Source organism: Chiloscyllium plagiosum, chromosome 33, assembly GCF_004010195.1.
Source record: "Chiloscyllium plagiosum isolate BGI_BamShark_2017 chromosome 33, ASM401019v2, whole genome shotgun sequence".
In the NCBI taxonomy this organism is placed as follows: domain Eukaryota; kingdom Metazoa; phylum Chordata; class Chondrichthyes; order Orectolobiformes; family Hemiscylliidae; genus Chiloscyllium; species Chiloscyllium plagiosum.
This window is the reverse complement of record NC_057742.1, coordinates 13,106,712-13,127,307: the sequence shown is the minus strand read 5'-3', so window position 1 is coordinate 13,127,307 and position 20,596 is coordinate 13,106,712. Positions and strand designations below refer to the sequence as shown.

The following is a 20,596-nucleotide window of genomic DNA, read 5'->3' as shown; positions in this document are numbered from 1 at the left end:
GAAGAGCTTCACACTGTATTTGTGTGTGAGATGTGTTTGATAAATTTTATTCGTCACGGTAATATTTTTGTTGTGTGAGAGCGTGGACTACAGTTCCCAGGCTGCATCCCGTGTCGCGTCTGCGCGCTGCCGGCTCCGGCTGGTTGCCATGGCAGCGGGTGAGGAGAAGGCGGGGGTAAGGGTGAAGAGGGGGGTATCCTCGCGGCTGATGGCGGAGGCAGCCCAAGCGTCGCAGGCCCGGGCTCAGGCGCCTTATCCGTCCCCATGCCAGGCCCAACTCCAGGCCGCGGCCTCACCTTCTCCCGCCGCCCCGAGCCCGGCCGATCCGGCCCGTCCCGGTGCCAGCAGCAGCCAGCAGCGCTCGGTGCAGCGGAAGGCCCAGGTCCGCGCTTTCCCCCGGGCCAAGAAGCTGGAGAAACTCGGCGTCTTCTCAGCCTGTAAGGTAAGTTACAGGCAGAGCGACCGTGGTCTGCCCGAGCAGGGTCACAATCCCCACCTGGGTCCATCAGGCTGAGACTGGGTCACTTTTTGTTTTCTCACCGTCAAACTGGGCAACACTCTATCTGTTTTGGAATTGAAATGTGCAGAATGAAAAGCTCCAAATTTTTCCTTCATTACCCTTCTGCCTTGCCATCAGTAACCCTGCACACACATTGTTTTAGGACTGTACAAACTGAGAGTCGTGGACAACCTGTGGAGCTGCAGTCAGAAAATTGAGAGGAAGGCAAATTGATGCTAAAGTAACGATGTTCCATAGTCTTTCAGTGACTGCAACGCCCCTTGAATAGACAAAGCACCTAGGAAATACCGTGCGTTTCAATTTGTAACTTTAGCAAATAATAATTATAAGCGGTCAAATCACGCTTTTTTAAACACACAAGTCGTATTTTTTAGTTGAATGCTTCAAGCCACCCCTTTCAGAGATCAATATGAATGCTACTAACCTGAAGTTTGGATGGTCACCAAAGCAATTGGAGGAAGAATTTGCCTATCTCTATTGAGGTAGAGATATAAAGGGCAATTGAAAGTTTGGGACTATGCAGGAAGAAGAGTATTGTAACAGAGTTCCTTAAATTGTTTGGAACAAGAGTACAATTAGAGTTGGAAGAGTAGAGGATGTCTAATGGCATAGTCTTAGATAAAACTGAGGAGCTTGGTGATAGTGGATCAGATGTAAGTTTTGAAACATGACTGAGGGTCAAGGACTGTCAAATTTGGCCTGCATGACAGGAGTTTAAAAACAGAAAATGCTGCAAATCCCAGCAGGTCAGCTAGCATCTGTGGAGGGACCAACGGGAACCACTTCACGTTTATGAGCTTAGGAGCTGGGAAGTCATGTTGAGGTTGTATAGGACATTGGTGAGGTCTCTTCTGGAAAACTGTGTCCAGTTCTGATCACTCAGTTATAGGAAGGATATCATCAAGCTGGAGAGGGTTCGGAAGAGAATTACCAGGATGATGCCGGATAGGGAAGGCTTGATAAGCTGCAACTTTTCTCACTGGAGCATAGGAGGTTGAGAGGCGATCTGATAGATGCTAATAAAATACAGAGGAACCTTGATTATCTGAAGGAAATGGGCGGACAGTATTTTGGTTGGATAATCGAATGCCACATAACATAGTTTAGGTGAAAGTGAGGACTGCAGATGCTGGAGATCAGAGTCAAGATTAGAGTGGTGCTGGAAAAGCACAGCAAGTCAGGCAGCATCTGAGGAGCAGGAAAATCAACGTTTCAGGCAAAAAGCCCCTCATCAGGAAGGGCTTTTGCCCGAAACGTCGAATTTCTTTTTTCCCCTGCTCCTCGGATGCTGTCTAACCTGCTGTACGCTTCCAGCACCACTCTAATCTTGACATAACATAGTTTAGCCAAGCATCGGGACCTTGCAATCTAGCCAGATAACCTATTATTTGGATAATCAAATGCTGGATAATTGATGTCCCTCTGTAATGAGAAGTATAGGTAGAGTTTGGTAGTTGTCTTTTCTCTAGGATTGAGGATTTAAAGACTGGGGGCATCTTTTAAAGATGAGACGAGAAATTTTGAAAATGATATAAGGCGGATTTTTTAGAGGTTGGTTTGGGTATGGAATGAACTTCTGAGAAAGTGATGGAAGTGGGTACAATTGCAATGATTAAAAGACATTTGGATAGATACTTAAATGGGAAAGGTTTCGAGGGATATGGGCCAGAAGCAAACAGGTGGGACTAGTTTAATTTGGGATTATGTTTGGCATGGGCTAGTCGGACCGACTGGTCTGTTCCGTAATTATTGACTCTACTATGGATCTGGAGTTAAATGTGAACAGAATTGGAAAGGAAGGCCCAGAGTGAGCCGGACAGAAGCTTCATAAGTCTTATTAATGAGATGTTAAATTCCCCCAGTTGCTATGATGGGATTTGTATCTCCAGGGCATTAGTCCAAGTTTCTGAATCCCTGGTAGAACATTGAACATTACAGCGCAGTACAGGCCCTTCGGTCCTCGGTGTTGTGCTGACCCGCTTGAGTAGCATTGCCACTATGTTACTGTTCTCATGAGTGAAGCAGGATCACTGGAAAAACTCAGTGGAAGAAGAATGAAAGTGGGAGTGTCTAGCAGAATTCTGTCAGAGCAGCCTGAGAATATCCTCAAAGTGAGCCAGAATGTGAGCAACCACAACTGCCTTGAGAAAGAAGCGGAGCTGACAGTTGAGAGGACAAGTCATAGAGTCATAACATCATAGAGATGTACAGCATGTAAACAGACCCTTTGGTCCAACCCGTCCATGCCGACCAGATATCCCAACACAATCTAGCCCCACCTGCCAGCACCCAACCCATATCCCTCCAAACCTTTCCTATTCATATACCCATCCAAATACCTTTTAAGTGTTGCAGTTGTACCAGCCTCCACCACTTCCTCTGGCAGCTCGTTCCATACACGTACCACCCTCTGCATGAAAAAGTTGCCCCTGAGGTCAAGATTAGAGTGGTGCTGGAAAAGCACAGCAGGTCAGGCAGCATCCAAGGAGCAGGAAAATCGACATTTCGGCCAAAACCCCTTCATCAGGAAAGGCTTATCCTGCTCCTCGGATGCTGTCTGACCTGCTGTGCTTTTTCAGCACCACTCTAATCTTGACTGTAATCTCCAGCATCTACAGTACCCACTTCTGCCTAGAGACTTGTCATGGTAAATGATGAGAGAAGCATCTTCTCTCGCAAGTGACTGGAACTCAGGGGAACAGGATAAAAATATCAGGTCTGCCATTTAAGACTGAGAGGAGAAGTTGTTTCCAAGAGTTGTTGTGGAATTTTCTTTCCAAACAAGCAACTGAGGCAAGTCCTTAATGTTTTTCAGGCAGTTAGACAGATTTTTGATGGACATCTGAGTTAAAGTATATCAGGGTGTAAACAGGGTGTAGAATTGCAGCCATAATTGGATCATCATGAACTCATGAAATGGCAAAGTGGAGTGGAGGGATTGAATGGTTTATTCCGGCTCCTAATTTGTATGTTTCTATGGATAATGTAGAAAATAGATACATTTTGGATAATATGATTCGAGGTGAATTTAAAGAGAAGTTTCTGAATTCAAAACTGTGAGAAAACCCCTTTGTTATGGACAGAAATTGCTGGAAAATTCAGATTTGGCAGCATCTGTGAAGAGAAAGCAGAGTTTGTGTTTTCGGTCCAGTGACCCTTCTTCAGAACGGGACCTGAATTGTTAATTCTCTTCACAGATGCTGCAAGACCTCCTGAATTTATCCAGCAACTTCTGTTTTTGTTTCTGATTTTCAGCATCCGCCAGTCTTTTTTGTTCTGGAAATAGTTGTACCCTAAAGCCCTGAAATGCTCCAATTTGTTTCAACTACATTTCCATTAAAAAAAAATCACTGCCCTTTACTTGCTTTACAAAAGTACTACGTGTGCAGAATGGATTTGCCCTGATCAGCAGTGGTATGATAAATATGTCTGCTGGAGTACTTAATTGTCTTTGTGAGCTATTCAGTCATGATGCATCCAAGATATTTATCATGCTATATACAGTTGGCCACAACACAATTATTTAACCGCTACTGCTAAAATCCATCTGTCAAATATACCTACATAAAAGTTGTGCTTTCATTTGAATTATTACTTTAAGTTCTCTACGAGACATTTATTGTGCAGTATATATGGTTTGATCAAGTAGTTCCAAGTGCAAATGTGATATTCTTCCCATCTGTGCTTAAATAGTTAGTCGTGTGTTTTTATCACATCAGTCATCTGAACCCAAAACTAAAATAAATAGCTATGAATATACACGAAAGCAGAGAAAAATTCAGCTCTGTGAAACATTAGACATTGCAAGAGCATTACGCTCAGAATAAGAAGTCCTGAGAAGTCTGTACTAGTTACTATTCATGTATGAATAATATTAAGGAACCATTTCTAATATTGTGAGATGTTGTTCAGCAGTTGAAATCAAGGAGAAGCTCCTCTAAATGAATTCCCTGATTGAAATTAAAGATAATGGTGTTGATTTGAACTGCAGCTTCACCGTTTGTCAACTACTGAGAAACATTTGGTTAGTTTATTTACTTTTTGTAGCAATTCCTGTCAGATCCAGAACAGATTCTGGTTTTATATAATTATAGAGAGCCATAATCATTTGGCTGTGGTCATCATTTGTTATGGGTGCAGTTTCTGGGAAACAGTAACTTCAGTATTTTATTCATAAATTTCCGCTCATAAAATGAATTATAGAATTGTTACAGCACAGAAATAGGCCATTTAGTCTGTCGTGTCCCCTCTTCATAACTCATTTTTGTGTTTCTTTTCAGATGTATCTCTAATCCTCTTTTGAGATCTGCAGTTGAACCTCCCTCCACTGCAAACTCAGTCACTATATTTCAGTTCCTAAAATACTAAAAAAAAGATTCCCTCAGCTCAAGCCTGTGTATAAATGGGATGCCCAGAATTTGATGCAATACTCTAGTTGAGGATAAGCCAGTGTTTTATTCAGGCTCATTATAAGTTCTTTGTTTTTCTATTCTATGCCTCTGTTTAAGTTGCTCAGGAGTTTATATGCCTTTTTAAATACTTTCAGCATGATGTGCCACTTTTACTAATTTGGGCACTTATACCCCCAATGTCTCTGTTTGTACACCAAATTTAGAATTGTGCACATTATTTGGCCTTTCCTCCATTCTTTATTCCAAAATGCATCATATTGCACTTTATTATTTAATTGTTCAAAGCCATGGCCAGTCTTTCCAATGGGATTATAGGGTTACCAAGAAACAAATGAGTGATATATTTATAAATTAAATAAAATTGCTTCATCTCAATCCCTGGCACTGCCCAGATACCTTCATGTCAAAACTAGTTTGAGAGAGCCTGTGCTGAGTTGATCTTCTTGATTAATGCAGCTATTGTTTTACATATTTATTCTTTAAATTTTTTTCCTAGGCTAATGATACCTGCAAATGTAATGGCTGGAAAAATCCAAATCCTCCTACAGCTCCAAGAATGGATATTCAGCAACCAGCTGCCAGTCTGTGTGAATCTTGTCGTAGTTGTGGGCACACATTGGGTAAGTGTTTTTGTGGACTAAAGTTTTAATGTGATGTAAGATTTGTGATAACTGGGTGCCGCAGCAACACCCCACTTATGGCTGGTACACTGTTTTGACCCCAGCCCAACAGGATGGAATGAAAGCCTTCTGTCTTTCAGATGTAAATACAGTGATTTTTTGTCAGCTGACTCTAGATCGCAGCATATCAGATTCCACAGTGTCTAACAACTCAATGTTCAGCATGCACAGCCCAGAATGTTTGGCCTCACTCAATGGCACAAAAGTGACTGGTGTGAAAAGTAGAAATGGGTGAAGACTAACCTTTGCTTTGGATTGAGGTCCATGTGATGATTTTCCCAATATGATGATTTACCTGCCTTGCTTGAGCAAAAAGAAAATACATGCAGTCTGGATACCAGTGACTTTCCCACAAGGATGGTGTGGGTGTGGTAGGACTTGTAATTATTGGCTTACCACTTATAGATTAACATGGTAAAAAAAATCATCTGTGCTGCTCAGCCAAATTAGAGGGCTATTGAATGTAGTTTTACTTCATGTAAAGAAGTGATGTAAAAAAAGTGACATTTCAATTTTAGAATTCTCACCCTTGTTTTCAGATCTTTCATGGTTTTGTCTCTCCCTGTTTGTATAAACTCGTTAATCTCAATAAACTCCTGGGGTGTTGCACCTTCAATTCTGATCCCATGTAGTTCCCTGATTTTAATCCTTAGTACCTTTAGCTGTCAAGAATCTAGCACTCTGAGTTCCCTCCCTAAAAGTTTTGGCCTCTCAAACTCTCACATTTCTCCTTTAAAATCATCCTAAACCTATGTCCTTTAGTTCTGGACTCCCATCCCAGGGGAAATACATTGTCTATTTATCTTACCCATGCTCCTCTTGATTTTATAAACCTTTTATAAGGTTATCCCTCAGCTCCCGACACTCCGAGGAAAACAGTCCTGGCCTAATCAGCCTCTCCTTATGTTTAAAAGGGGCAACGTTTTCACTCAGATGCCAAAGTAAGTGGTAGAGACTGGTACAATTACACATTTAAAAGGCATCTGGATAGGTATACAAGGACATTGGCCATAAGCTGGTAAATGGGACTAGACTAGGTTATGATATCTGCTCGGCATGAACAAGTTGTACCGAAGGATCTGTTTCCGTGCTGTATGTCTCTAACTCTAAGATGCTTTAAAGAACGTGCCTCTTTGACTAAGAGGATTTTCCTTTATGACTTTTTTTTTAAATGCTTGTGTGTTTTTTATTTCATTAAAAATATGAAATGCACTGTCGCTGTAGAAATTACATCATATCTGAAAATGTGTAGCAAACTAGTCAGATGACATTCTTATGCTCAGACTGTAATAGTTTGCATGTTTGACCATTAGCGGACCATGTTTCTCACTTGGATAATGTCTCAGAAGATGAGATTAACAGACTTCTTGGGATGGTGGTGGATGTGGAGAATCTCTTCATGTCAGTTCACAAAGAGGAGGACACGGATACAAAACAAGTCTATTTCTATCTTTTCAAGGTAAATCTGTGCGGCTGGTGATCTCTGGATGATCTAAATTGTGTTATTTATGAAATTAGTGCAACAGTTTTTTGTTTCCTTTTGTATTTTAAGGAATATTTGCTGACCTCTCATGAAATCCTAAGAAACTTAATTTTTTACTTCAATTACAAGCTAAATGTATGATGCATATTGCAATGAGTTATTGTGAGGCTCACTACGAATATAAGCAACTCATTATTAGTGAACGCTAATGTTATAAATTTTAAGATCTTGTGAGCAAAGTAAGTCTTTTGAGCAAAAAACATAAATACGCAGTACTGTTACTGCATATCCTTTTGTTGCATAAATGTTTCTGCATAGTTTTGAAACATCGTAATTGTAAAACATGCACGTGTTATTGTTATTTGTAAATATTTTATTTGTAAGTTTTCAAAAAACAGGAAAAGAAGAGTCAGCATTTACTTGTATGCCTTATACCACCTCAGGTTGTCTGAAATTGCTTAAGTTACTTGTTAAAGAGTAATCACCAGTATAATGTAGAGAAAATAATATGGCCTGTGAACTCAGGGTGCCACAGAGGTATAAGATGGATGCCCAGATAAATGATGCCAGTTCTGAAATAAATGGTGGGCAGGGCAAGAGGTGAATTACCATGCGATTCTTTAAATAGTGATGGAGGCGGTTTTTACACATTTGAGAGGACAGAGATCGACAGATACTAAAGACATCGAGGGCAAGAGGATAATGTAGGAAAATGATTATATTCAGATGGAAAATCAGTGATGATCTAGTTGAATGGCGAACCATGCTTGCGGTGCCAACTGACTGATGACTCCTCCTATTTCCTGAGTTCCTTTACCAGAATCACAGAAAGGATCCATGAGGAAAAGATTAAAAGGATAGGTTAGAAGTTCAATGATCAATTCACAACATTACTAAAAATAGAAAATTCTAGAAATACTTAGCATATCAGGCAGCATCTGTAAAGTAATGATGTAGGTGGATGTCCTTTGCTTGGTTAGAATTTGTATTTTGGGTTGCTATATTTTGAGAAGAGTACAATATATGTATTGACTTTTTAGAAATCCAGTGAAACAGATGTGTACGCAATGTGCCTGTAATATTAAAGCTCTCCAGGTAAGTTTGATTAACCGAAGAGGATAAGCATTATTTTTATGTTGTGTAGAGTTTACCAAGCAATGTACAAGTTGAAACTGCTGTACTTTAATTGCACTCAATCTGTACTGTATTTCACACATGGTAATAAAGCAAGTAACTTTGATTTCCTTTCTGTTAGCTTTTACGGAAATGTATTTTGCAAATGGCCCGTCCTGTAGTGGAAGGAAAATTGGGAAGCCCTCCATTTGAAAAACCGAGCATTGAACAGGTGAAATTTTATCCCAATTTTATCCTAAAATTTGTGGTTGTAATTTTGACTGGAATATAAGTGACAGAATATTCTGCTCATAATCTAAATTTTAAACAAACTGACTAAACATGTGAGTCTAGTGGGAATGCACATAGTCTTTTATCAAAACTTGCATCACAACAAATACTTGACTACAGTTGAGTGGTTATGAGATAGTAAGAAACCAATGGTGGTCAATTTCAAATATTGTAGTTTAGAATATCAGTGAGGATAAAGGCCCAGTTTTTGATTTTTGTGTACTTTAGACTGGGCGAGAAAAGCATTTCTAACTTGATGTCTTGTTCCATAACTAAATATATTGACATAATGCATTTTAAATAAGCCAAGATTGTTTATTATGCAGAAATTACTCCATTTCATAGAAGGATTTTTTATGAATGTTCTTGCTTTTTGAAGTTGAAATGAATAGCAAGCATTGACTTTACCTGAACAGCATGGCTCCCAAATGGGGGAATGTAAACATCCATCTCACTCTGACATGTTATTGACACCTGGACACTGTCACTTAGTACATTTGACCCTCTTGGTAAGTCATTTTTCAAAACTGAGAAACATAATGATGCCTAGATAAGACACCATCATGAGTCCTTAGAATTAAAGAGAAGTAGAGGCAAATGGTAGCCGGTCAAGATTAGATTGGGGGTTGGTTAGCTCAGTTGGTTAAATGTCTAGTTTGCAATACAAAGTGATGCCAGGGGCATGGGTTCAATTCCAGTACCAACTGAGGTCACCATAAAGGTTTAGTTGCTGTGACGCTCAGGTTAAAATTTCTACCACAGATCTTGCTGAGCAGCGTATGGGTCTCTGGGGCTATGACAAATTTCACAATTATTAGATAACAACAATCTTGGCTTTGTAATATCTATGTATTCCAAGAGTAAGTTTAAACTGAGCAAGATGAGTTCCACAATTTGGATACAGAGGGGGAGATGTGTGGCATGATAAAAATGTGTTGGACTGGGAGACAAAGCATTGAGACTTGACTTCAACACAGTGGCAATATAGGGAGGAACCAAAGCATTGCGATGGTTGCAAGACAGACAGAAAGAATGAGAAGCAAAAATTAAGAGGAGTACTGCCCAAATTATCATCATTAGGTGAAGGTCAGTGTACAAGTGGCTTGAACAGACTAAGATTTTATAAACAGTTAAATTTCTATAGTGACTCAGAACTTGTCAAAATATTTTAAAGCAATTGGAGCTCTTGTAAAGTGTAGCCAGATTGTGCTTGAGTTCTCGTGAAAGGGTCTTGTACTCAGAACCTTGCGTCTTCAAGAGTTTGAGTTGATGGAAAAAGTTCAAAGCAAAAGAAAACTGAGTTTCTTGAATATAAAGGAACTAGCTGTGGTGCCTTTAACTTGTTAAAATTAGCATTAGTGGATGAGGCAGTATTCTCTAAATGAGGGTGATTGCCTTGTTGGAATCTGCCAATTTCAGATAATAGATCTCTGCTTAAATGCAAATTTAAGGTCATTTGCTATAAATTAGACCTTCAGATTATAGTACAGCACAAGTCCTTGGAATGTGATGCTGGTCAGACATTTGAGATTCTGAAAATGCCAGTTTTAATTTTTTTCGATATTGTTCTTTGCACCACATAAAAATAATCTGGGTGGTCTCTCCAGGGCTTTCATGTCATGCTTGCTCTGTTGCTGCAATGAGTATCCTAAAGATTGATCAATAATGCAGCTGAATTGTCAACTGGAAGGTCAGTTTGAAGCAGGCAGCTTGAACATTCTGTTCAAATTAAACCTGAGCTTCAAAATGCTCTCCAGCTATTTTGGTGACAGTTAATTTATTTATCCTGTTGACTCTTACTAGTTTAAATGTATTACAGTGAGGTCAAGGCAGTTGATAATGTAGATTTAAGAATGGAATCGTTAAAGGTAAGTTGTCTTAAACTGAAGCAAAATATCTTGAGTACACGTGATAATTTAAATCTTTGATATTCTGTTTCTACCAGGGGATTTTTAATTTTGTTCAGTACAAATTCAGCCACATTCCTGCCAAAGAAAAGCAAACAATGTATGAACTTTCCAAAATGTTTCTGCTCTGTTTGAACTACTGGAAACTAGAAACTCCATCTCAGTTCCGGCAGAGGTCACAGAACGAGGATGTTGATGCATACAAAGTTAATTATACCAGGTATTAATTGGATAGCATTATAAATATATTTGTGAAAAGTTCAGTAATTGTTTTAGAATTTGCTCACTATGAAGAATCTGAGAAGCAAACTTGGTGTGAGCATAATCTTCTTTCAGCCAGACATGAACTAACATTCTCTTTCATTTTACTTTGCGAACATTCTCAGCAATATGTCGCAGTTCGACTGTTGGAATAACATTCTATTGCACAAATGTGACACTTTCAGTTTCTGCAGCATTTATTGTGACAGACATAATATAGATTTGTCAAATATTGGGTATTCTTGCATATTGGCTGTTGTCAGCAATTGTTTAAGACTGCCACAACTCATTTTATATTGGACTAATGGTTTCAATCCCAAAAGTAAAATGGATAGTGGGAAAAGTTATTTTGGCACCTGGGGTACACTATGTTAGTTCCCTTTTGACTTTGTTGAATCAATGAATTTCAAAACAAAACCAGTTCAATATAAAGACCATCTGAGGTCCAACTGAGAAAAAGGAGGAAGGAATCTTAACTTTGTGTCCTGGAGTACAGTATTAAATTTGATATAGTTTCCACATGCTAGTTGGGAGCTGTTGTTTTATTTGCTAATCCTTTCCTTTTGAGTATAGTCTTGTGAAATTTTAGTTTTAAGTAAACAATTACTTGGTGACGATAGTTTCTGTTCTTGTCTATAAACACGAATAATGCGATTAACATTGCAACCTCTGATCTGTGTAAAACCAGTTACTGTGTGGGAAGAAGGTTTTTGCTGTTATGCCGGGGAGACTTTGATGTTTAGCATTATTTTATGAATTTTAAGCCGATTAAAGTGAAGGATGTTTACCAAATAAAACAGTCTGTGGTAAGCGTTCACTGTCATGTACCAGCTGGATGCAAAATGTAAAGCTCTTTCCATTCTGCCCCATAATCTTTCTCATCACCAAACTTAGAAGAACAATCCCTTTTGCACAGTGGTGTTTTGCATCTTCTACTTCACTATTTTTGTACTGTTCCATAATTGTTAATTTATGTGGGCATTTTCATGTGCCAGATAAAGGAAGGAACTCTATCATTGGTAAAATAGGTCTAAGTTTTTCTTTTACTGGCATCATTTTAGAAATATTGACATATTCAATTCTGAAAAGAAATAATGTAAAATTTTCACATTGGTTTCTAAGGTCTCAGCCTTGGCTTTTTGAATTTCTATTTGCAAGAATACGGGGTAATTTTTTAAAATCGTGGTCTTCTTTGTATTCCAGGTGGCTCTGCTACTGTCATGTCCCTCAAAGCTGTGACAGTCTTCCTCGATATGAAACTACACAGGTCTTTGGGAGGACACTGCTGAGGTCCATCTTCACAGTCACACGACGGCAGTTGCTTGAGAAGTTCAGGGTGGAGAAAGACAAGCTGATGCCAGAAAAACGCACACTTATCCTCACCCACTTCCCAAAGTAAGAGGTTAATGCTTCAGGATTACACAAAGTGAGGAGAAGTAGGCCGTTTTGCCCTTGGAGCCTGCTTTGCCATTCATATGATCATGGCTAATCATCCATGTCTAAACTCTGTTCCTGCTTTCTCCCCATATCCTTTGATTCTTTCAGCCTTCAGAACTGTGTCAAACTACTTGATAACAGTAAATGTTTTGACCTCAACTGCTTTCTGTGGCAGACAATTCCATAGACCCACCACTGTCTTGGTGAAGAAACTTCTCCTGATCTCAGTCCTAAATGACCTATAACATATCCTTGGACTGTGACCCCTTGTTTGGTACTCTGTTTATCGGTAACATCCATCCTATGCTTTTCTGTCTCGTTCTTTTAAAATTTTATAGGTTTCTATGAAACCCCCCATCTCATACTTCTGAACTCCAGTGAATATAGTCCTGTTCGAACTCAGTCTGATAAACCTTTGTTGCACAGTCTCCATAGCCAGAGCATCCTTCCTCCAATAAGGAGACCAAAATTGCATACAGTACTGTCTGTGTGATCTCACCAAGACCCTATACAATTGTAACAAGATATCGCTATCTATTTACTTTCAGCAACTAGTGTACAAGGCCACCCAGGTCTTGTTGCACCACCTCCTTTTTCAATCTATTTCCATGCAATATAATCTACCTTCCTGCTTTTGCTACCAAAGAGGCCAGCCTCACGTTTATCCACAATACTGCATCTGCAATGCATTTGCCTAGCCAGTGTCCAATTCAGCATCTCTGCATCTTTCTCATTTTTACACCTTCCCACCCAGCTTTGTGTCATCCACAAACGTGGAGATATTACGGTTAGATCACTCATCTAAATCATTAATATAATTGTGTGAATAATTGAGATATAAGTACTGATTCCTGTGGTACCCCACTAGTTGCTGGTTGCCACAAAGAAAATGATCCAATTATTCTGACATTGTATTTTCTGCCTGCCAACCAATTCTCAAGTTAGTACAATTAGTGGAATCTTAGCAAATTCTTTCTGAAAGTTCAAGTAAACCACATCCGCTGTTTCCCTTCTCACTCTACTAGTTACATCCTTGTAAAATTCCAATCGATTTATCAAGTTTCATAGATTTGTGCTGACTCTTGTCCAATCATGTCCCAGCTTTCTAAGTGCTCTGCTATTAAGTATTTTGTAATGGACTCTCGCATTTTCCTTGTTACTAATGTCAGCCTAACCAGTCAGAATCTCCATTTTCTCTCTACCTACTTTTTAAAATGACAGTTATAATAGCTGCCCTCCAATCCATTGTCGACAGAATCTTGAAGGATGACCACCAATGCATCTGCTATTACTAGGCCACTTCCTTTAAGTACTCTGGGATGTTGATTATTGAATCCTAGGAATTTATTTGCCTTTAATCCAATCAATTTCCCCAACACCATTTCCTTACTAATATTTCTTTCAGTTCCTTCCTGTCACTAGACAATGTATACCCTGACATGTCTGGAGGTTAATTGTGCCTTCCTTTGTGAAGGAAGAACCAAAATATGTATGTTACTCTCATGTTTTCCCTTTCTTAGTCAATCCCTTTGTCTTTCTTTGCAGCAATATTAACTCCTCCCAATCCTCAGGTCTGTTGCTTTGTTTTTGGCTAATTTGTATGCCCTTCCTTCGATCTAATACCACCCCTAAATTTCCCTTGTCGTTGATACAGCACTTTTTTGCAGTATTTTCTTTGAGGCTGTGAAAGAAGCACAGCTTAGAAGCAGCTATCAGAATAAACATTTTGCTTCTGACACCGTCTCAGAAACTGTTCCTACACGTACACCTTTATCCTAAATATGTGGGTGAATCAAGGTTTCAAAAATCCTGGTTATCTTCAACAGCAATGTCCTATCATCTGTTCTAGTAATCTATGTTCCTGCTAAAGCCATCACACCCCCATAATTCACCTACCAACAATTTCTCTCTGATCTCATTCATAGTACTGCTAAATAGTAACATTTGTTGAACAAGGCTGAAGAGTGCATATATCTGGGTTTGATTCAAACACTAGAATCATCAATTGATAGCACTGACAAAAATTGTATGATAGTGCATAAATATGTTGATATGTTGTGGGAATCTTTAACTAGCTGCGTAGGGCTTATGTGCAACTTGATCTACCTTGCAAGTTTGAGCTCAATTCAAAGAGGAGCTTGAAAGCTAAAAAAATTAAGTTGCCTAATGTTTTTTAAAAAAATCTTTACCAAGGGTACTTAACCACTTAGTTTTATTCTGAAGCAAACGCTTGGAAGTGAGTCTGTTCTTATTAAACAAGTTAGAGCCTTCACAGGACTATTAATGCAGGACTATTTTGGCCTTTATTGTGTTTGCACCAGCTCTATTATCTAATGCCAACCTTCTGCCTTTTCCCTATATGCTTGTACACTGTAACAATTGACAAAAACCAATCCGTGCCCTCTTGAATCCCTCAACTGAACCTGCCTCCACCACGTTTCCAACCAGTGAAAATGTTCTTCCTCTCATATCACCCTTGCATTGTTTACATCACTTATGGTCCCTCTTATTTGGAGTTCTTATCTGGGTAATATATAAAGATGTGTTTTAAGCTGTTTCAACTAATGTATAATTTTTGGATACAATGATCTTTCCAAAATTGCAGTTTAGTTTTGTTTATCTTGCAGATTCTTGTCAATGTTGGAAGAAGAAATTTATGGCCAGAGTTCTCCAATCTGGGATTCTGATTTCACTTTGTCTGCTGCAGAAGGGGTGCAACTGGGGCAACAGACAGGTATCTGCCTGTATATTTGACACTTGCTGCCAGTGTGTGCTCTCACTTGTGTTGGAGGATTCATTGAAGAGTCCCACCGGTGAAAGTTTGTTTATTTATCATCCATGTTTTCTTTAGTATTTAAGTAGTTGTGGATTGAGCAGAAAACTGTCCCTCCTCCAACATTAACTAGAAGCCTCATTCAGTGATGCCACAAAATTACTGGTGAGAGAATGTGCTTTACTAAGGGACACATTGAGACATCCTGGTTCAGAACAAGAAAAACCTTAAATGTGCATCTTTTAATCTTGGAACACTCAATATTTTAAGCCTGATATGAAAAGTGTTCATCCTCTAGCTCTTCTCAAAATTATTCTTTGGTTTATGACATCGGTGCCATGCCCAGCATTTGTTGCCCATCCTTGATTGGCCTCTGAGATGCTGGTGAGCTGCTGCTTTGAACTGCTGCAGTCCATCTGGTGGATATCCCACAGTATTGTTGGGATGAGAATTGAAGATTTTTTTTGATCTAAAAACCAACTATATACAGCAACCATTTTATTAGCTGACATCTATGAGACCAGGAATGTGCTAATTGATCAAATATTCCAGTTGATCAAGAGATCCACATGATCAATGTAGAAACACACACTAATAGAAATGTAATACAAGGGGTGTATACTTTATTTATAGCATAAATCACTTGAGTAATAATGCAACTTTGCCTTAAACTTGGTGACAGAGAGGCTTCTCACTTCCATCCTCCACTGATTACTCTGACATCATGGCAATCATGATAATACTGTAAGCTTCCAGTATTATAATTTTTGCCAGTTTATAAAGAGTGCTAGAGGTTAAGATGCTGATTAAAACAAAATTTGCTGTAGTTCCAAGCCAGAATGTTATGTGGCTTAAGGGGGAATTTGCAGGTGCTGGTGGTAGAAGTTACAAGATTAGGAAGTGTTGTTGATGGAGCATTGGTGAATTGCTGCAGTTCATCAGGCAAATGGTTCATATTGTTGCCACTGGACCAGTGAGTGTTTACTTTAGATGGGGCACCAATCAACTGTTGTCCTGGATGACATTAGCTTAAGTGTTGTTGGAGCTGCCCTCGTCCAGGTAAATGGTTTTCAGTCACACTGCTAACTTGGACATTGTAGATGTTGGCTGGCTTTGGGGAGTCAAGATGTGAGTTACTTGCTGCAGAACTCCCAGTCTTTGCCCTGTTCTTGTAGCCACAGTAATTTAAATGGCTCATTCAGTTCAGTTTCTTTGGAATGATACTCCTCAGCGTGATGATGGAAGGATCAGTAATGGTAATATCATTGAATGTCAAGTTGAAATGGTTATATTCTCTCCTGTTGGAAATGTTCATTGACTTGCACTGCATGACATGTATACTACTTGCATGCCAAACTTAATGTTAACCAGGACCGCTTAGTATCTGAGGAATGGGAATGGAACTGTATATTGTGCAGTTCCTAGTGCACAGCCTTGGTTCTCATTTTGTGATGGAGGGGAGGTCATAAATTAAACTGAAATGTTTGCGTTTCAGGAAGTACCCTAGGGTACTCCAGCAGTGATGTTCTAGTCCTACAGTGACTGACCTTCATTAACCACAACCAAGTCTTGGGTAGAAATAAATATTAATGAGCTCCGCAACTGCCAGTATATTTCTTTTCCAATTGGGCACAAAGCAGGAAAAAATGCTTTTTTATTTATTAATTCCCATTTCATAATTTTTTCTGCAAATCTAGAAACTCAATTTGGGTTTTATTGATGTTCAGAGCAGTGGTTTAAAATATGCAGGCAGAAATGTGAACATAGAGAGCTTCAGTTCCCAGCTTTCAACTGTACATGCTTAGTATATATATGAAATGGGCCATTTGAACTTAATATTGAATATTACACAATAGCATGTGGATGACATGTATGACAGCAAGCCTGTAGTTCCTAACGTTCATAGTGTTTTAATGCTGCTTCAGTCCTCGAAGGATTAATGCACATTGCCCATACTAATTTGAAGCTAGAACTGCACTGCAGATATCCAATAGTGCTCAAAGACTCTTTCTGGTTCAATGTGCATCACTTAATGTAGCTTGGATGTCCGATCATCTACTGTATATATTTATTTGTGTAATGATTTATTTGTTCATAGCAACTTGTTTTGGAATAACAATGTCTTATGACTGACATTTTATTTTTCAGCTGTTAGTCCATCCCCAGTGCCTAGTATCCCTACATCAAGCAGAAACATCAATTGTAGCTCAAGTCCAGCATCCATTAGTGTTGAAATGGGGGTTTCTGAGCCAGAGCCAGGTAATTATTATGCTCCAATGAACTGCAAGAGGTTTTTTCTAACATGGTTATCAGATTAAAAAATCAGAAATGTTGTTATTTAGTTAGAACTAATGCATGTTATGCATGTAAATAGATGGATCAGTAGAATCCTTTCAATAGGTCAGTTTATGATCACTAAATTGTAGGATTAGGATTTTTTAAACCTACTTTTTTTTTTAAAAGTTTGACTGTTCAAGTGCAGGTGCCTAAGACATTCAATTGAAAGCAGTCTGTACCATGATATAACAGCCAAGTTAATTGATGAGGCTGTGAGCCATCTCTATACTATTTTGTGCTTGTCGAGTAAGCACCTACCATTTAGCATGACAAATGGAAAGAAGTAGACATGAAGTGCTAGATAATAGATGATGTATTGTAGCATGACTTAAATATTCAAGGCTTAACCTAGCTGTGCTTGCCAAGATTAGCTACTGATGTTCTCGTCACATTTGCTGCTTTTCTTAAATATGCAGTTATACATCTTGGTCAGATGGTGGCATCCACACACCATTTATTGACTTATGCTTTAAATTGTTACGAGCCTTCTAAATCACAGCAGCAATTTTCTTTAATGCCATGCAAAAATACAGTTGTAGGGGAATTCACATTTTAAATGGAGTGACCTGATGGCATAGTTTTCTGTGTTGAAGTGAAAAAGGAAACTTAATCTCCAATGAAGGAACTATTGAGATCCATGTTAATAGGTTACATCACTTTTGCTATATCTGGTTTAGCAACGAGCACAGTGACAGGAAAGCTTAATACTGTACATACACTTTTTTCCTCTCTCTCAATGACTTAGAATCCTTTCTAATGTAAGTCCAATAAAGTGGGGTAAGTTTTCTTCCGGATTCCTTTCACTCTTCCTATAGTGTGTATCATTCCCTGCTCAGAGTAGAATTAACTAATTTCAAGGTATTTGCCAATGTCACACGAGAGAGGAAAACTGATGATTCACTTGTGAATTCCCTTCCTTTTTGCAAGCAACCTAGCATTGATGAGTTTAGTATGCAGACCCTCAAAAAAAAAAGTGTCTACCTAGTTTTCCTCCAGAACATGGTGATAGTTACTGGATCTGATTTCATTGCTACCAGGAGTTGCTCTTTGCTCGAGAGTCTGTGCAACTCGGGTCAATAGGGTATTTAGCAGTAGGGTCAGCCCTGTTATAGCAAGCCTGCTATGATCCAGTGGCATAGACATCTAGTTACTGGAATGCAGTCAGGCAGAAAAAAACACAGCAAATACAGATCAAGCTGTTATTTTTGCAGAGTGCAAACTGGCTTTAAGAGGCAGCTGAATCTTGATGGCATCTAAGTGCAATATTTATCCATTATTTGTGTACATGTTTTCAGAACAGAGGCAATGAAGGTAATTTTACTATTGTGGTCAGCTCTGGCTGAGACAAATTAACTTGGATAAAGACAAGTGGTTGAATTTGTGAATTGCCTGAAGCCGTGCTTTTGAAACTTTTTAAAAAGAAAATCCAACACTTCAAGGTAATTGTTGGCCTCTTACAGGTGAAAAAAGGAAAATGTCTGACACCATGACCCTCGAAGATGCAAAGAGGATGCGTGTGATGGGTGACATTCCTATGGAGCTGGTTAATGAAGTAATGTTGACTATCACAGACCCAGCAGCTATGTTGGGCCCAGAGGTAGGTTACTGCTGGAAATAATGCAATGTATCTATGAACCTCATCATTTTAGTTCAAGGGGGGAATATCAATCAATATTCCCTATCTTAAAAGTGCGTCTGCATAGGTATGGACTAAGGGATCAGTTGTGATGCTGTTTCCTATTTCAGTTGCATTTGTTTCTTCCCTGGCATGGTTTCTTCCCACCTACATCTATGACTGTGCCAAGTCCTCCACAAATTGAATGTTTCCTTGTCTCTGTCTCACCACATGCCTCCAATCCCTCTAAGCCACTGTTCTTTAGGAGGACCTGTCATACCTAGGTCCCTTTTTTCACTAAAATGGGGCTCAACCTGTCTCATCCATTGCTGCATTCTCCCCCTCGTGAACTTGTTCACATTGAAACATTTTCTCCTTTCACTCCACTCACTTCCTCCAAATACAAGCTATGTTACTATGGATACTCAAACGGTCCTACTTTTGCCTGCCATTTTAATGGGCTTTTTTAAGAATTTTATTCCATGCTAGTTTGGGTCCTGTCCCTCACTGTTTTTATTTTGTATATCAATGATTGTTGAAGGTATTTAGGAACAAAAGAGTAGAATTCATTTTCTCCTGTGCTCACAAATTGAAATGTTTAATCAACTTTGCTTCTACTTTCTAACCTTCCCTTGCCTTCATAGATCCTATCTCCAGTTTACCGCTTTCTTGACTTCTCCATCTTCATTTATCAATTGAATGCATAGATTCCCATATCTAACTTGATTTTGCTTCATCCATCCCACTTCCAGTAAGAGTTCCCAGTTTTTCTCTATCTCCTCTCCAAAAATGCAATTTTGCAGAACAGATTTTTCAATAGGTCTTCGTAGATCATCAGCCGCTGATTCTCCATCACAATGTTCACTGAAGCGTATAGTAGGTTTCCCCTTGTCCCTGCCATCCAATCCATAAGCCTTCACATTCAATGCATTATGCTCTGTCATTTCTGGTGTACATTTTCGCCCTGCCCCAAAACGCCCATGACCACCTGTGCAAGAATCGGCGATGCTGTCTTCCCTTCCGTTTATTTCCTTTTGTTTACTTTGTTGTGAATAAGGACATTTATGTGGGAGATGATAATCAAATATGGTGCTTTAATTTACAAACAAGCAGCAGAAAAAGCATTGCAAAGCAAATTGGTAAATTTAAGTTATTGCATCTTGCATCCTATGTTGTAATTCATTATTTAGATAGTACTGTAACTATACTGCTGCAAGTTCATCAATTTTTCTGTTTTACTTTAAAACAAACCTTTCCCTTGAAGTTTTGCTGATGAGAATGAACTGAGTTGCTTAAGAGTTGTAGGCAATGGTTGAGAATTCTAATGTACATTTTGTTTGTGGGTTTCTTTTAGACAAATTTGTTGTCTGCAAATGCAGCTCGTGATGAAGCTGCACGTCTGGAGGAGCGGCGAGGTGTTATTGAATTTCATGTCATAGGAAACTCACTTTCTCAGAGGTCAAATAAGAAAATAATGATGTGGTTGGTTGGCTTACAAAATGTTTTCTCACATCAGTTGCCACGTATGCCAAAAGAATACATCACAAGGCTTGTCTTTGACCCGTAAGTACTTTTTGGAGCATTTCATGATGTAGCTGAGTTTCACAAAGACAAATGATACCTTATAATCAGCAATAATTTTTAAAATATGTACCTTCTATATAAAATAGAAAACTTCTAAGAACTACTTAGAAATCTTAACTGCTAGAAGACCAACTGATGTATATAGTTTCTTTTTGGTTAGAATTGAAATATTCAGTGAGCTCA

General features: G+C 38.9%; 1 protein-coding gene across 1 annotated transcript in view; it reads left to right on the top strand.

Annotated features, from left to right (window-relative positions):
* Nucleotides 1–106: 106 nt before the first annotated feature.
* The window catches only part of kat2a (K(lysine) acetyltransferase 2A), a 44,166-nt gene continuing 23,676 nt past the window's right edge, over nucleotides 107–20,596 (top strand). The window contains exons 1-10 of the mRNA XM_043674630.1: nucleotides 107–442; nucleotides 5,429–5,552; nucleotides 6,926–7,071; nucleotides 8,351–8,440; nucleotides 10,445–10,626; nucleotides 11,871–12,062; nucleotides 14,732–14,838; nucleotides 17,026–17,136; nucleotides 18,675–18,811; nucleotides 20,184–20,392. Coding sequence (XP_043530565.1) covers nucleotides 149–442; nucleotides 5,429–5,552; nucleotides 6,926–7,071; nucleotides 8,351–8,440; nucleotides 10,445–10,626; nucleotides 11,871–12,062; nucleotides 14,732–14,838; nucleotides 17,026–17,136; nucleotides 18,675–18,811; nucleotides 20,184–20,392 — 1,592 coding nt within the window. The 5' untranslated portion in view covers nucleotides 107–148. The remainder of the gene's footprint in view (nucleotides 443–5,428; nucleotides 5,553–6,925; nucleotides 7,072–8,350; nucleotides 8,441–10,444; nucleotides 10,627–11,870; nucleotides 12,063–14,731; nucleotides 14,839–17,025; nucleotides 17,137–18,674; nucleotides 18,812–20,183; nucleotides 20,393–20,596) is intronic.